The 18,113-nt window shown below is 41.9% G+C and overlaps 1 protein-coding gene across 3 annotated transcripts; it reads left to right on the forward strand.

Annotated features, from left to right (window-relative positions):
* Window positions 1-1,650: 1,650 nt before the first annotated feature.
* Window positions 1,651-17,371, forward strand: clk2a (CDC-like kinase 2a). Of its 3 annotated transcripts, none has more exons than XM_080735174.1 (13): window positions 1,651-1,792; window positions 3,203-3,405; window positions 3,927-4,236; window positions 5,592-5,685; window positions 6,561-6,627; window positions 7,688-7,804; window positions 9,050-9,216; window positions 11,050-11,144; window positions 11,713-11,842; window positions 13,566-13,648; window positions 14,208-14,287; window positions 14,471-14,561; window positions 15,270-17,371. In XM_080735174.1, exons 2-13 carry the CDS (start codon window positions 3,203-3,205, stop codon window positions 15,456-15,458), a joined length of 1,626 nt encoding a protein of 541 aa, XP_080591300.1. In that variant the 5' UTR covers window positions 1,651-1,792; the 3' UTR covers window positions 15,459-17,371. The 3 variants fall into 3 exon arrangements, with proteins under 3 accessions (XP_080591300.1, XP_080591301.1, XP_080591302.1); XM_080735175.1 differs by having other exon boundaries at window positions 11,716-11,842; XM_080735176.1 differs by lacking the exons at window positions 1,651-1,792; window positions 3,203-3,405; window positions 5,592-5,685 and having other exon boundaries at window positions 4,215-4,236.
* The last annotated feature ends 742 nt before the right edge of the window (window positions 17,372-18,113 follow it).

An 18,113-nucleotide genomic window follows, 5' to 3' on the forward strand; every position in this document is an offset into this window, starting at 1 on the left:
AATGCAGCGAAATGAGTTTTCTCAGACTGGTGGCTGGCATCTCCTTTAGAGAGAGGGTGATAAGTTCAGTCACCCAGAGAGAGACCTTTGATTGGAAAGGAGCCAGCTTACGCTCTGGTTCAGGCATCGAGCAGTACGGATGCCCCCCGGTGTCTCCCTGTGGAGGTCCTTGATGCATGTCCCACTGGTGGAGGAGACCCCCTGGCACACCAAGGATCACATGTGACTATTGTTGCTCAGGAGAGGGAAGACTGGAAATCACTGTTAACCGTTATCCCTGTGACCTGATTCCGGATAAGCTGTTGAAGATGTATGAACAAAGATACACTATACACAACAGTATATAAACCCTAATGGTCTGTCTGACTGAGCCCACTATCGAGAGCTTTTTTCACCATTCATTGAAAACTTAAAAAAAAAAAAAAAAAAAAGTGACCAACAGTGGTAGTTTCACAACCAGGCAAGTTGACTTCCATTATTCTAAATGGCCGTGTCACCTAAACCCTAACCTCAGTGGGGGTATTTCTGAATGGGGATGTTTCTAAGTGGGGGTGTTTCTGAATGGAGGTCTGCCCCCCAAAAATATATACATATTATTGGATTTTTTCATTTTATCAACATTCTTAAGTCATCTTAATAAGTTTCTTGTGCTTACAATAATGTCTAATGAATCAAACAAATGAGCCATTTACTCTTAAAGTGGGCTATTTAACACCATAACAATATAAGCATCTTAAATACTAGCTCTGGTCCATCGCGTTAATGGACCAGAGCTACTTAAATACCTTATTACCTATTAATTACAAGGACATTATTACAAAGCATTAAGTTCGTCAATCTTTCAGACCAACTTAATCTAGCATTTGATGAATAGCTTTTTGTCAAGGCCTTGTTATGGCTGATGTTAGAATGTCTATCCAATTCCCAATCTAACATTCCAGAGCCTACCAGTCACCATTATGCTCTATATTATTAGAGCAGGACTGCTAGTTTGAACTATAAAATGTTTTGAAACAACAATATACAAAATCTGTAGAGCATCTGAGCATGTTATTAAAACGTGGGTTATAGTCAAGAACTCTCCAGCTGCAGGCAACAACAGAGCAATGTTATGCCAGCAGGTTTGAATGATGCTTGTTTACGTTCTGGACTGGACTACAAGAGCACCGCACGTTCTCTGCTGCAAGCAGGGGGGCGGTGCAGGTACACCGTACACCTCATGTTACACCGACATTGGTGCCATAAATGAATCGCCTCACTCCAGATGTCGCATATTGCTATTCTAGGCAGTGTAGGCACTGTCCAACTGTACGCCTTCTTAGCTAAAGACCTAAAGTGTTCAAATTAACTACTATTTAAAGTAGCTGTATGTATTCATGGCAACTTGGCAAAGACGCAAAGTACAAATTACAACAACCTTTAAACAATAACAACATACATATTTGTATTCTTGTTATACAATAATATATAACAAAAGTACAATTAACAAAAAAACATTAAACGCCACGGACTAAATAAACGAATAGGCCCACTGTATGCCCTAACTAACTAAACTGCACAATAGCGACCCCTGGGGTCATGGAATTGGATATGTCACCAATGTGGGTGTAGCAACTAGCAGCAAGTAACCCTAGTCGCGCAGAACTAGCTGAGCCAGGCTAGCAGACTGAACAAGCTAGCCGTTTGCTAGCCATAACAACAACCCAGAACGAGAGAAGAACAGGAATAAAGGCAGAGAAACGCAGCCACGGATTTCCTGTGGGACAAACATACAGGCCTCGCGGCTAAAACGGTAAAATGGGACCTTAATTCGTTCTAAGATGGAAAGCAGCACTCGAAGTTTAGTAAGAGAAGCTAAAAACGTTAGCCTTTTAGCTAACGTTTTAGGGTAAACTAAGATGGCGGTCAAATCAGCTACGTTATCTATCTCGGCTATGTGAGCAGTAAATATGCATTCCTCTGCTGTTTACTGACAGTTATTGCTGTTAATTGTGCTTGGCTGTGGTACGCCGCATAGTTAGGTTATAACGGCCGTGTCTGGTGGTATTGTAATGCACTGATGTGTATATAAAAAGAAACGGTAGCCGACGTTAGCATTAGCATGCAGCTGACTTGATAACCTGGTCTAGAGCAGTTGTTCTCAAACTTTTTCGTGTCATGGACCCCCAAATTGATACTTCCTAGCCGTGGACCCCCCCATTATAAATAATATGCCAGGGACCCCACAAGAGAAGATTTCATTACGGCTCTAGCAGTGATTACCAACCATTTTAATTTCAAGGACCCCCAATTTGACATGCATTTACGGACCCCCATTAATGGCATTTATAACGCTGGGACTCCAATAGGCTCAAGTTCCCTCAGCCATATGTTCCCTCACTGTCACTGAGGTTATGGTTAGGGTTAGGTATAGTGGTTTAACATTGAGGGAACATAGGGCTGAGGGAACTTGACCATGGACCCCATGTGTAAATCAATGTTAATGGAACCAAATAGGTCCATTTGTATTTCCATTTGTACTTGTATCTGTGAGGTACATTCTGTGAGGTTCCTAACTATATCATTTAGCTGGGGACCCCCTAGAACTCCCTCAAGGACCCCTGGGGGTCTCCGGACCCCACTTTGAGAACCACTGATATAGCCAACTGGTTCATCCACCAGTCACAGTGGTTGATGGGTTATTTTGTGATATTATAAGAGAAACAACCCTCAGGGCATTTGCACGAAGTGCTTTCAGTAAGACCTTAAAATGGACTTGGGCTTCAGTAGATGAAGTACTGTATGTATTAATTAGTATAACCCTTTAAAGTTACATAACCTTAAATGAAATATTCAGCAGAAGAATTGCGTATTCTGTGCAGACAGCCTCTGAGCTCATGAGTGATATCTGCTTTTTAGATTCATTAGTTTTTTCTTAGCCACAACATTGTTATCTTCAGGCAGTGAGCCTGTTCTGCCCTTTTAGTTAGTTTGTTGTGTCCTCTATTTACACCCTAGAAATGTGTTTTTGTCCCTTCCAGTCCCTCCTTGGACCCTTACCCATGTCTTTTAACCAAACTGCCTAAATGTCTATGCTCAACAGATGCTCTATGCTACAGGGCACTCTCCCATGCCCGCACACAAACATACACATCTCAAAACAAATCTAAGTGCTGTACGAGTAAGGATTTCTCTTGTCTGTCTCACTCCAAAAAAAATCCAGATGCCTCACACAAGGCGGTACTCGTCCTCGGAAAGAGACAGCCGGAGTAGCTACCAGGACCGCTACAGGGACAGAGGACGGAGACGTCGCAGGTCACCTTCCATCTCCTCAAGCAGCGACAGAGACAGAGACAGAGACAGGGAGAGAGAGAGACGGGGTCGCGGACACAGACAGGAAGGAAGCAGCTATGCACGCACAAGGAGGTAGACGATGTCGGCGTGCTTTACAATTGTGGTTCCCAAACTTTTTTGCTCAAGACCCAAAAGAGAAATTAGACATTTGCCCGGTGGACCCAAAATAGTTAAAATAGCAGATCTACAAGCTCACAACGCGTCGCAGCACGTTGTGAGCTTGTGGATTGGCTATTTTCACTACTTGCATTTCTTAGATTTTTCTTTTATTTACTAATGAAATTACTTAGTAATATCATTGCATTTATTTTTTCATTCAAGAAAATCTTAGCTAAAATGTTTTGAAATAATAATTAAAAACTAAATGTTGTAAACAGAAAAATGAAGGGACCCATAAAAATATGTCCGTGACTCTCAAATGGGCCCCCGACCCAGTGTTTGGGAACCAGTGCTTTACAAGATGCATTTACTTTAGTTAATCTCTGAAGGTCCTAGTTATGTTTTGCATGTTTGAAATCTGCAGATATACGGTGTAACTTGTGAGGTCCTGAGTTCAGGCTTTTAACACTTTGACACTCTTCTCCTCACTGCAGCCGCAGCTACGACAATCGGTCGGCAGAGCGCCGGCAGTTCGACAGGAGGTTCTGCGAGGGATACCGGCGGCTGGACCACAGCAGGGAGCGGGACAGGGACCGCGTACGGAGTCCGCACGGCGCCAGCGAAAGCTACTACCAACGCGACTTCTCGCCCAACATGTACGACTACCGCCGTGGTGGTGGAGGCGGTGGCGGCGCCGGCCGAGAGAGGGAGCGTGAGCGAGAGGAGTCGTACCGACGGAAAGGCAGCAGGCGTAAGCACAAACGAAGGCGGCGTAGATCCAGGTCCTATAGCGCATCATCCTCGGTGAGTAAAACCCAACCCAAGCTGCTGGTTTAATCCCCCTTTACTCCTCCTGTCTGCTTCCGTCTCCCTCTCTTCTCTCTTTTGTTCAGGTCTTTCTGTCTCTCCCTCTCTTTAACCCTTTCTTGTTCACAGCTCTTGGACTTGGTAAGTAGCACAATCTTTTTGTTTTGTTTTGTTTTTTGTTTTGTTTTGCTCTATCAGCAGAATTTAAAAAAAAGAGAGAAATTCCATCTGAAAGGGCCTTGTTTGAAGTGTTATTTCACTTTGGTTTGAACATTGTTTTTGAAGTGCACGTATGCCCCCATTAGCATTTCTTGAATCGTCCACCCACATTTGCTTGCTGACATACATGTTAGGAAATCTATCTATGACATGGGGTGTGCATTGGTTGGTTCTGGTGCTAAGATGTCTGGACAGTGGACACAATCTCTATATTTATTTTTTCTCCCTACAAAAACGTTCTGGTTACATTAAGGTGAGAAATAGTCCATGCCGTTGTTCAATATGGATTCATTTCTAATTTGCTACTTTTTAAACCTTTTAAACAATACTTTCTCTATTCTATACGTGCAATATTAATAGCCCTTATACAGAAAGCAAGAGGGTGTCAGGAGGCCAATGCTGGAAAAATGGACTGGACTATGCAATGGAACGGGGGCATAAAGTGAAAAAGACAATGTACCAAAGTGAAATATTGCTTTACATTTTCTTATACATTTTGTTTTCATATTTAGTTATTTAATAGCTTGTTTCATTTTATGAACATGCAATTTTGTGTGGGGTTGGTAATGTCCACACACTGGTGTATTTAGTATACCGTAACTTGGATTTAAGCAATGGGTGGAATTTCAAGCTTTTATAATGGGTTTAGGTTTTAGTATTTCCTGCTTGACTACCAATGAGCCTCAGAAAGAATCTGTTTGCCATCTTGGATAGCAATTTTGTTTAATCTGAGAAGGCAGTTCCTTAATTAGCTATGCTATTGTGTTTGTTTGGTTTTCTGCGTTGATGAATGGATGTGCCGGTTGCTTCCTTGTCTGTTAAACAGCTGTGGTTGAAAAGGTAGAGGGGGAGAGGAGGAGCACAGGAAGAGAGAAATGTGATCTTTGACTTGTGTCCCTTGCACTATATTCCTATCGTTATATATTTCCTTCACGTGGTGTCACGCGTGAATCGCCCCATGAACCACCATACAACCACTACATCAACTACAACCTACACCACCCTCCTCCTCCCTCCTCCTCTACCTGTGTCGCCTGACGGCCGTGGCTACGGCTTGCCCTCCAAAACACGCCCCTCGACCCCACTTCGGTCGTGTCGTGACCTGCTGATGGCGGTGGGGGGTCTGAACACAGCGGAGCGACAGCCGGACGCGGGCTCAGAGTGCTGTGAGGGACGACGAGGAAGGGCACCTGATCTGTCGGACGGGGGACGTCCTGCAAGAGAGATGTACTCACTGCCACTACTCTATCGTAACCCTTCTCCATATGAGTATAAAAAGCATAGAGCATTTTACATGACAGGGGAGTGCCTGATGATGCCTTGCTAGAATGCTGTTCGCCCTGGCTGAAAAAGCAAGGGTGGATTGCAAGAATTTTTTTGGAAGAAAAGGATAATAGATATCCTGATTTTATTTTTTATTTGATCCTCTTTTTTAGGATTTTTAGCTGTGGAACGTTCTTCTTTTTTTAAATAAACGTTGCAGGATGTATGACGTTTCGTAAACTTAAATTTAGAATCTCTAACGTTGTAATGTTAGACCTCTGTTGTGCTTCAGTTTAGAACTCTTGTTACAGGTCTAAGACTGCTAAAACTCGATAAGGATTTCGTTAGCTTCTTTCACAGCCTCTTCACCTATTAGTTTTTTTCCCCCCCAGTCAAGACTAATATTGCACAACATTTAGACACTATATCTACTTGTACACTTTTCATCATCATGACCTTTATTAGGTTTTCATTCAATGCAAGTCATTTTAGATTTGTCCACATACACACATTACACCCACACCCCTGCCATGTCCTTTTGGGCAAAAAAAAACTGCATCTCAATAAAAGTGCTCTGAATTTCATAGGCTGTAATTGGTCACCATGAAGGGAGCACTCTTAACTGCACCTCCTCACATCATCTATCGTTAGTGCTTTGGAGGTTATTATGCTAGATCGACCTCACAGCGCATCGGGGAGGAGATGGGCGCTAGCATTGATACGCCTGTCTTCACTTTGCATTTCTGTGACACTCCTCTTTGGTCCCGCATCTCTAATTCTTCTGTTACTCTACTCCCCCCTCTCCTTTCTCTCCCTTCTGTGTCTGTCGTGTCTTGCAGATGAGATCGTCAGTACTCTGGGGGAAGGCACCTTCGGGAGGGTGATGGAGTGCATTGACCATCGCAGGTGTGTAAGCCATAGAATGAATGACAGCAGCTGTTCACTTCTCCCTCAGAGTCTCTCCAGGGGTGCCTCTTCTTACACCTCTTCTCTGGTGTTGCGATTTAAGACGAGTCACATGCTGCTATACTACTTGCACTATAGTAGTAGTTTACTGACTGCTGTCTAGGTTAAATTCTCTTTAAACCATGCACCTGTTTTTCCCCACAGTTCACAGTAGTTTAACTGGAGATCTGATTAGGGTAGTGCTCTGCATTAGCTGTATCGTTTATCCGCAGTTCCTAAAGCATATATGATTAAAACAACAACAATAATAATCAATTTATTCTTCCTCCAGCAGTGGCTGGTTTTGTTGCTAATGTTATTATTGATCCCACGATTAACTTGGTTCTAAATGACACTGTATGAACCAAAGACCTTTATTTTCCACTCTTTACAGTGGATGATGTTTACTTGCAATTTTTACTATTCTTTGCCCGAACAAATAGATTTTCAGAATATAAAAGAACTCTCAGACAATGGTAGCAATAATTATATTATGCAGGCAATCATGACCCGAGCCTGGTTAAATAAACTAAGGTGCTCACTGGTAATTTTCCACACTTGACCTCTACAAATTCCGGCTCTATGTCACAGTCACTGCTGATTAATTATTAAACGGGCACCAGAAAGACAAACCAATTTTATTTTAATGGTTAGGGCCTGTTCGTAAATGCTAATTCTGCCACTTTATTGCTGTTGAAACGTGATAAACTTGTTCTCTTTTCTGTTCTACAACTAATCTGCTTACATAATGAAATAGTTTGACTACTGATGTGCGTCTCAGGTCAGCGTTCTGGATTTGTTTCCACTTACTGGGTTGTGGGTGTGTGACGTTTAAGTTAATTTAAAATGTAATGTGGAACATTTCAGAAATCATCTTTCCCACTCTCTTCAGGGCCTGTGATTGATCCCTTGTGTGAGAGTGCATGCGTGCGGGGTGTGGTGGAAGAGATCATATGCGTATAATCCAAGTGAGGTGTTTAGTTGCATCTATTTCGGTCCACGCTGATGTTGTGCTCCACAGGGGTGGAAACCACGTCGCACTGAAGATCATTAAGAACGTGGAGAAGTACAAGGAGGCGGCTCGACTGGAGATCAACGTCCTGGAGAGAATCAACGAGAAAGACCCGGAAAATAAACAGTGAGAACACACTCAGTAATGGCTGTTTCCATCACAGTCACAATTAATTAACAATAAATTAAAAAGACGCACTGCTTTCCTTAAACCACCCTGTCATCCCTATTTGGGGCATAGGCAAACTCTAACCAGAAAAAAATCTAAAATCGCAAAAATGGCACATCTACAAGATAACAACACGTTGCACCACGACATGAAATTTCAACCAATATCATGATGACATGCCATCTTTCTCCCCAAAACCCTTTCCAGAGTCTCTCGCTTCCTCATTATGGCACTATGTGTAACATGTTGTAAATCTCTCCAATGACCACACAAGGCAGTGTTGGACAATGATTTTGTTGCACTTCGCGTGTCTCGAGTGCATATTATTCCAAAAGGATGCGTTAAAGTCATCCATGCGACCAAGAACGCGCGTTTTACACCAAAACAAACATTGACCCTTTTGTTTTACAGTTCCTGCAGCTGCGAAGTCCGAGTATGGACTGATTAACACGGAATTCACTGTGCGTCTACACCACAACCACTAAATACCACAATGTGTATCAGTCCTGCCCTGTAGTCTCAACATTTATATTGTAATTATCAACATAATATTGTTATAGATAAATGTATCACTCACAATATTGTACTGAGAATAAAAAGCTGATTTATTGTTTAGTAACTTGATGTTCTGGAGGCTAGTGGGAAGTGACTGTTCAAGCAAAGGTATTAGAAGTCGAATAAGCACGCACATCTTGCAAAAGTCTCCGGGTGCTGAGCAAAAATGAGTACAGAGCAAGAAAGGAGGAGGCCCGCAAACAGTTAGCCTGACGAAGACCCATATGGGGTGGTCGAAACGTTGCCAATAAATACATCTTAACCTACGGGGAGCTTAAGACCTTTTGCGGACGACCTCCTTTCTTGCACTGTTCAAGCAAAGCCATGAAAGCATGTGAGTGAGTACTCAAAACATTTTCACGAGGTTGGCGCGGTTGCAATGCTCCATGAAGTTCAGCCACGCCAACATCGCTGTGATTGGCTGCAACTCGCACAATTCCTGTTTCACCAAGAAATAACATAATAATATGGAAATGAAATACTCGCTAATTAGAATGTCATGTCTTTCACTAAGTTATGTGCATGTAACCTTGTTAATTGATTTATGATGTGTTGTTTCCGCATCCCATTCCACATGGTTATTATTGGTCTTATGATACAGATATTATGCCATTTGTCATAGTGGAACCTCTCCTCTGTGTTCCCCAGCCTCTGTGTTCAGATGTTTGACTGGTTCGACTACCACGGACACATGTGCCTCTCCTTTGAGCTGCTGGCTCTGAGCACCTTTGACTTCCTGAAGGAGAACAACTATCTCCCTTACTCCATCACCCAGGTCCGACACATGGCCTATCAGCTCTGCCTGGCCGTTAAATGTAAGTCCTTGCAGTCTCGCGCACTTTAACCAATTAGACATACAGTATATGGGTGTTTGAGGTAGTACTGCTGGCTGATTGGATAATGCATTAACCATATAATCACAATGTCTCCAGTTTTGGCCACTGAAAAATATTACATGGGGCAGGGGTCAGGTGAATTCACTTGAATGTATCTTTTGAGCAAAGAATTTGTGAATAGAGGAAAGGTGCAGAACCATTTTACACACAGCTCAACAGTTTATGAATCCAATCAAAGCCCCCCCTTTTTATTGACTGCAGTTGATGGTTTTTGACATTTGACACGGTAGCGGAATCGGTAGCACTGGCCTTTAAGGACCATTTCACCAGATCTTATTTTATTGTTGTTTGTGACAAGATCAACACAATCCTGAGTTAGTTTTTGTGTTCAATCTGTGTTTTTAGATATTTTAGTATTTCAGCATGCTACAAAGCATCATGATTCATCATATGATGCTTTGTGTCCCAAACAACAATAAAATAACATTTGGTTGTCCCAGAGGTGAAATGGTCCTTTAATAGATTTAAAAGAAATGCTGGTTAGAAATAAGCTGTCAAACTTTGCCAAACTTTCACATGAAATATTGCTGACACACCCACTTCAGGAATGCCACAGAACTCGGGATACTGTACTTTTGTAAATTCCTCTGTGGAACTTTGTACAATAGCCTGGGGGCTCTGGTAGTTATGGACTGAGTTTCCTACCCTCAATCTAGAGGCCTTGCTTTATAATTTATATATATATTGCCTTATAATTTATAGCAGTTTGTGAAATCTCATTGACTCATTCAGAATGACTTTCATCTATTTAATGAAAACCCATGTTGTCTACAATGCACCCAGTAATATCCATTCTACAAGCTGGTTTTCTATGCATCTGCTGAGAGCAGTCTCTTGGTCTCATGCCACTGCTCTGAACAAACTCTTGAGTGCAGACTAACACGTCCTCATTTACTCTTCACTCCCTCCTCTGAACTGTTACTTACATGTGAACTTCACATTCAAACCGCTTCAGAAGCACGCAGTTTGAATGAAAGCCTCCTTTGTTTGCAAACACCAAACACTGCAGCCACATGAGGGCGTCATCGTCACAATTCCATATGTCCTACAAGGGGTGATAAAAGCACAAGCACCATGGTACTTTAAGAGATTGAAAATGCCTTTAAAATAATAATAATAATAAAAAAATGTGTGTGTACACACACACACACACACACACACGCACACACGCGTGTATATGAATGTATGTGTATTTTTCTTTTTTACTGAATTCGCAGTCGCCAGCCTGAGTTCCATAGCCTTGGGGTTTTGATTGCAAGTGAGGTACAGTAGTACCTATAGGTACTAGTATAGACCATGAAGGTGGTTACATTAAACCTTTTAAAACGAAAGATTTACTGCTGGCCAGCTGAAGCTGGTGACGTGCTTGTCCTTGAACCAGTTAAACGCCTTGCAGCTGCATTCTGCACCAACTGCAGCTGAAGCAGAGAGCTTTGGATGAGGCAGGTGTATAGTGAGTTGCAATAGTCTAAACAAAAATAGATGAGGACATCAACCTCACTGGACAAAAAGGACCTTTACTTGGTTTAGACATGTTTTTTCTGAAAAAGAGTGTACAGCTCTTTTCATTAAAACAGAAGTTGGCATTAGGTGATCCATCCAAATTCCATGCATGTGCAAACTTGGCAAATAAACAATGCTGATTTTGAATGTGATGCTCTAGTCTCACATTTGCACCTTTCTCAGTTTGACTACTAAAATGATTCTGACAACAGAGCATTATGTTAACCGTCTCTTCTCTCCCGTCCGTAGTTCTCCATGACACCAAGCTGACGCACACGGACCTGAAGCCAGAGAACATTCTGTTTGTCAACTCAGACTTCACAATGACCTATAATGTAGAGAAGGTGAGCCAGTAGGACACTGGGGAGTAACTCTTTTACTGGATTTCAAAATCTTTTTCTTCCCCCCAACCTGTCAAAGTCCTTGTGGCCTTGCCAGCCACAGACAGCTTTCACCATGTTTTCATACTGTTTTTCTCCCCTCACTGCTAAATAAAAATGGAGGAACAGAAAGATCAGAGTCACTGGAGACTAGAGTTGTTTTCGGCACCTGTTTTTAATATTCAGCGTAGTCCTGAATGGAAATTCTGAATTATGTTGCCTGAAGAAATAATGAATAAACATTATTTGCCTGCAGGCATAGTTTGGAAATCTCTATCAAAATGACTGCGGAATGAAGTTAAAATACAAAAACATCTCTGTGGTGGACTGTTTACCAAGCAAGCACACAACACATCACATAGCGACGTGTTGCAAGCTTGTGGATCAGCTACGTTTTTTCTACGTTTCAAGTTTACTACGTTTCAAGTTTACCAAGCATCAAGGATTTAATTGGTTAAGGTTTTACCTACTTTGAGGAGATAACTGGTACATTGTATCTACGGTCTAACATCCAAGTGTTCCTCTTCACCAGAAGCGAGACGAGAGGACTGTGAAGAGCACGGACGTGAGGGTGGTGGACTTTGGCAGTGCCACCTTCGACCACGAGCACCACAGCACCATCGTTTCCACGCGGCACTACCGTGCCCCGGAGGTCATACTTGGTGAGTACACTTTGAAATCTTCAGGGAAAACTACACTTGATGTGTCACTCTGTGAATCTGTCCAGTGTCCACACCTACTGATTTCTTTCTGAAAACGTTTTACATAAATATATCCAAACGCTCGGTGCAGATGAAACGGTACACGAAGAACATGGCAAGCATAAGTATTGAACACCTGCTCCTTCACAGCTGAGTACAACAGTTGTTCTGTTATGTGGATTAGTAGTAACTACAGAAAGAAACAGACGTCTGCAGCTCTTCTTGTTATTGTTCCTGCCATATACATGCAACCATCAACTGTCATGGTAACCGATGCATAGGTTGACGTCATGGAATCATTGTTTCATAGAGCTACATTTTCATTGTCCAAGTGAAAACCGATAATTCTACCACTTTTTCTAGTCACATGATCAAAAACTGGATTCTGATTGGTTTAAAACAGTGGTAAATGAGGCTGATGAACTCCAGTGACTTGGTCAAAGTCCCCGGATGCGTTGTCATGCTAATGAGGCACATTTCCGAGATCAATGCGCCTCACAACGCATCCGGGGAGTCGGAACACCTTTCCCCAAGGAAAACTATGGCAGACTTAATGTAGAAAGAGTGCTTTTTTTCCTGAACCGGCATGAGCTGAAAACTTAGGTGGACCATGGTTGCTGTGTTTTCTTTCATGTATATGGAAAAAGTGGTAGAAAAGCAATTTACCATTCAAGGTCGTGGGCACAACCCTGAAACAGTGGTAAATCAGCCAACAACCCACTCCCTCTCATGGTAAATGGCTTACATTGCTATTGGAAGGAGTCTTCAAGAAACTTTGTTTTGGGTGACCTAAAATACTGCTGTCAGGTGGATAGGTGGCCAAAAAGGAAGGGTAAAATAAATCAATGTAGTGTACCTAAGTGACAACAATACCTGTCTAATTAGAGTTCAAAGTTTTGTCCGCTCAAAGTAACATCAAGCACACTCAAAGTGCTCAGTCATTTTAAATCAGCCTGAAGGTGAGTCACCCAAGGCAGGCAGGCAGAGTAGACACTTAATTAACTCTGATCAGCTTTGTAGGCACTCGGTGCTACATGTGATGAGTGTTCAGCACGGTTTAACTCGTTGGACACTTTAGATCTTTCCAGTAGATTAGTGTGACATTTGCCCTGTTATGTCATGCTTAGGGTCCTCCCGATCTATTCTTAGCTTTAGGGAAGTTGTTTCAGCTTCAAACTGCATCCTTCAGTGTACACATATTTTGGTTCTATTCATACTAAGCCCACTTAACCCCACTTAACTATCCATGTGCTGTCTGTGTTTGTGTGTGTGAGAATCTTCAAATGGATTACTACCAGGGTAGATTTGTTTTCCTCCCAACTGCAAGAGGGCCATGGAGGCATGGACATTTTCTAAGACCTTTTTTATTTTATTTTATCCCAGCTGCCAGTAACAGTACAGTAAATACAGTAATTACAGACCTTTATAGAAAACCTCTGGCAGGGAATGTGTTAAGACAGGGAAAGCCTATTCGTTTCCCAATTTATTGAATAAAATAGTTTTTCTGAAAACTTAGGTTAGGATTTAGAATAGAACAACACATTTTCAATTAAACATTTCAACACCTCTAGCTTGCTCTAATGTTAGTTTCTTGTTAAGAATAAAGATTGTAAGACATGTTCTAAATGTGTGGCATTGTGACACATTGATGCCATGTGTTGACTGTGTTGTTGTTGTCCTTCAGAGCTCGGGTGGAGCCAGCCCTGTGACGTGTGGAGTATTGGCTGTATCCTGTTTGAGTACTATCTGGGCTTCACCCTTTTCCAGGTATAACACCACCTCACTGCCTCCGGGTTAGGGTGATTCTCAGCCGCTCAGTTTATAAGGATATGCATTAAGCCAAGGCCATTTGATTTTAAAATGTTAATTTAACTCGGTGTACAAATGGATAGGGGTATAGTATAACTATACCATTAAGATGTCATTTTAGTGTTTCCCTTTAACTCTTACACTCGTCTTCTTAACCCATTAAAACCGGAAAAGTTTCATTATAGATTTTATCTATATATTTATATAGCAACACAGATTTTTCAGAAATGAGACCTACTCATTTAGAAGGCATTTGTAGAATCGTCTGCAGGCTTTAATCGCTTAACCGATTGGGCTACTTTCCAAGGTTTTCAATTTTCCAGGACTGGTCCTTGCATAGATAAACGTTAAACACACCCTTATACACCAGCAGTCACCATTTTATAATCTCACTGGGATTAACACTTTTTCTTTTGTTGAGGTTGCTGTTTGTCTGTTGTGACTCCATAGACTGTTATTAATAAGGAGATGGTTTTTGTGGCGACTAAGTGATGTTTGTTTCACTTCTTTCTCTCAGACCCATGACAACAGAGAGCATTTGGCTATGATGGAGAGAATACTAGGACCAGTTCCCTCCAGGATGATACGCAAAACGCGGTCAGTACACACACACACACACACACACACACACACACACACACACACACACACACACACACACACACACACACACACACACACACTTACCACTATGCCTTTTGATTTCCCCAGACTCATATTTATGCAGTTACACACATTCACAGACACACACGCCTGCTCACATCTGTCTGCCCCTTGTAGGAAGCAGAAGTATTTCTACCGTGGCCGTCTGGATTGGGATGAGAGCTCGTCAGCTGGGAAATACGTCAGAGAGAACTGCAAACCTCTAAGGGTGAGAATGAACCAGAGAGATGTTCAGCGCTGTGATAAAACGGCAGTCTCTTGTTTTAATGCTGCTACTAACATGCCTCTTCCTTAGACACATGCACACATCTTTCAATATGCTAATATTGAGCCAATCACTCAAAATTATGAACTCTTTTACTGCCTATTAAGGATTTGTATAGTCTGCTCACTGCCATCAAAGTACCTTGCCTTTGCGTTTTTTATAGAAACATAACCATCCATTATTTCCAATCGCGGTCTTGTGTAAAAGACAGGCTTATCTCTCATAGTCACGAAAACGAAGCCATTGCAAAGCGAGGGGCTGTAGAGTGAGCCTCGTTTGCACCCGTTGTGGACATAGAAATAGAGAATGTAGATCCAGGGCTGAAAAAACTAACAGAAAAGGGATCTCTCCGCCATTGCTGCTAACGTGTTGTCAACATTTCAGAGCAGCGTGGCTGCTGCTGTGAGAACGGGAGGGGAATTGACGAATGCTTGCCATGGCAGTGTGAAATAAATGACGTGCGTTCGTTCGTCAAGGAGCAGTAAAAGAATTAACAAGCTACTCTTTGTACTTATTTCTGAATGTTTTCTGGACAATGTATAATGTTTTATATAGATAAACGAATCCAATGTCTTTGTTTGCAAGGTTCTATGCAAATAGTAATTGTGATTTCTCTCTGTGTTCCTGTCCTGGTTTTTCCTGGTCTTCCAGCGGTACCTGCTGTCTGAGGCGGAGGATCACCACCAGCTGTTTGACCTGATCGAGAGCATGTTGGAGTATGAGCCGTCAAAACGCCTGTCCCTGTCCGACTCCGTCAAACACCCGTTCTTTGAAGGTGGGGGGACGAGCGACTCGGTGGCCGGCAAAAGCTGGGAGGCGAACCGGGACATCAGCCGGTGACCCGCAACGACGCAACCATAGACTCTGTACCGCGGAGAGAAAACGAGTTCTGTTTTCTGTTTTTATAAATGTGGAGCAGAAGATAACAGGGGAACTGTTGAACTGGTGCAATGTTTGGGGCTTCTCTGTCTGAAGGTGCTAGATGTGTTTTTTTTTTGTTTTGTTATTCAAGCATGGACATCTTCCTTTTTACCTGCCAACCCCACGGCACCCCAATACGTGTACACACTCACACACACACAAACTGACTTCCACCTCTGCAGCCACAATACGAGAGGATAGGGTAACAAAACAAAGACTTTTTTTTTTTACTCAATTTCTATTGGGAAAAAAAAGTTTCAAGAGATACAAACATACAAGGATAAGAAAGACTCTTTCAATACCAACGGAGGACATATTCTCAAGATATTTCTTCTGCCAGCTAAATAGTAGCCTTGTAGAAACTCCAGTCTTCCCTCTTGACTTACCACTCCTCTTTATTTTCTACTTTCTGTGGTTCCCCCCTTCTGAACTTTCTTCCAGCTCTGTTACCGGTTTTCCTTCCCTTTTCTCCCAGCCTATTCTTAACTTCCAGAACCTCCCTCCCTCCTATCAGAACTTTCAGACCCAGCAATCACTACTTACTCGGTGTCATCTGAACTCTGTTTTTAAAACTGAAAACTGTCCTCTGATTCTACAAGTTGATGAAAAACCTTTTAGACACGTATTATGCAACGAGTCGTTGACGTCTGCAGATAGAGCTGTCACAATTACACATTTTAATTGACGATTAATTGTCAATTTAATTGTTTTCAACATTGAAGACTGGAACATATGAATACAAACTTCATTTATGTTTGCCATTTTGGCTTCATAATAACAAACTGCACAGGGCAGATTACTGACACGTTTCATAATTTTGTACTTCAAAAACTAATAATAAAAAATTGCGGATCTACAAGCTTACAACGTGTTCGTGACACGTAAGCTTGTAGATCTGCTATTTCCACTATTTTTTCAAAATTTTCAACATGAAAACGATTATGAAAAATAATTGCGATTATCTAAATTAATTGCGATTGGACTATTTTGTAATAATTGTGACAGGCCTATCTGCAGACCCCCCCCCCCCCCCCCTTCCCCGAGGAGAGCAGTTTGTGCTCTATGCTTACCGTCCACGTTTTTTAACATCTAAGGGTTAAACTTTAAATTATACCTTTTTATGTTTTTTGCTATCGCCACATCAAGGAGCAAGCAACCAAATATTTTTCCACAAATTGGTAGTCGAGGATTTGCCACATGACAACACTGGTGTCCCTGGCAACGGTGTGCATCTCCAGTTTTGGTTTGGCATGCACTTAAGTTGCTTATTAATATATAACCGTTCTGAATCTTTTACGTAGAAAAAGGAGCCATATGGACTGTTCTTGGCCAATGTATTGATAACGATGGTGGACACGGTGGACACGCCACATCTAATAGGCCTCTATAGCCGGACTTATCAATAGATATATCTTATTTCTGTTACGTTATGCAAAGATTTCGGTGTGTGTGTGTGGGGGTTGTTGATGGTTTCACAATAATGTATTTCTTCTCCGTGACCCGTTTCCCTCAGTAGCTTTTACTCTTATCTGTTTTGGGAACAGTTTCAAACGTGTGCATCCAAACATAAACTGCCTTTGTTTTATTCCATGATGTGTGACATGATGATCACACTTGTCTGGTCTCTATTATTGAGATTAAGCACACGGTTCTGGCTGGTAACCAATAGACGGCTCACGGATGCTGTTTACAGTATTTATTATTACTCGACAGTTCGCAAACCCACCCCTCCCCCGACTGCACACCTCTTCATTTTTTTGTATGAGAAACCATATAAAACTGTATATATGTATGATTGTGTAGAATTAAATTTATGTCCTTCTCACTTACTACTTGCTGTGGGTGTCCGTTTGGTGCCAAGAGGCAGGGACAAGGAGAGACAGCCACGACCACATTAAAACTCATTCTGTGCCAGATGCCAAAATGCCTCCAAGGTAGCTGTGCCACGGTTTTGTATGTTTTTCTTTACTATGCAATGAAAAAAAATGATTTTTTTTTTTGATTTTTTTCCCCCACAGAAACAGACACAGTTGTTGTGATTCAGTGGCAAAAAGAATTTTGTCAATCGGACAAATGGTTCCAGAGATAGAGCTGTTTGAATGAAAAAAAAGTGTCCATCCACTAGAATGGACACACATTTTCTCAATCAGCTAAACGAGGGAGCGAACACACAAACAGAGAAAAGCATCTCTCTGATCTCAGGTCATTTTGACATCTTTAAAAAAAAAAAAAAATCTTTTTTTGTTTTTTTTTTCTATGTAAAAAAACACAAAAACCGTCATAAGCCGTCATTGGCACACAGGGCTATTGGAAAAAAAACGTCAAAACCGTTATGTGGCACAGAATGAGTTAACCCTGGTGTCCCTATTTTGGGCTCGTCATCATAGACAGAAATTATTCGAAATTAGTAGATCTACAAGCTCATAGATCATCTTTCGTGTATCATCGTCCTTGATGATTGGTTGGCGACATTTTATTTCACAAGATTTCTTGTTATTTAGGGGAGGCCATGAGGTGGCTGTCGTTTCTCCCCTTTGCTGACGTCGGCCTAGGCCTCATAGATCATATAAAGCT

This window comes from Nannobrachium achirus, assembly GCF_963921795.1.
Source record: "Nannobrachium achirus genome assembly, chromosome: 10".
Taxonomy (NCBI): Eukaryota; Metazoa; Chordata; class Actinopteri; order Myctophiformes; family Myctophidae; genus Nannobrachium; species Nannobrachium achirus.

What these genes read in the sequence shown, in the direction of transcription:
- clk2a (XM_080735174.1), top strand. Translation starts at nt 3,203, where the DNA reads ATGCCTCACACAAGGCGGTACTCGTCCTCGGAAAGAGACAGCCGGAGT. An exon ending in CCTATAGCGCATCATCCTCG is followed by an intron (nt 4,237 to 5,591) that starts GTGAGTAAAACC and finishes GTCTGAACACAG; the next exon opens with CGGAGCGACAGCCGGACGCG. An exon ending in GAGTGCATTGACCATCGCAG is followed by an intron (nt 6,628 to 7,687) that starts GTGTGTAAGCCA and finishes TGTGCTCCACAG; the next exon opens with GGGTGGAAACCACGTCGCAC.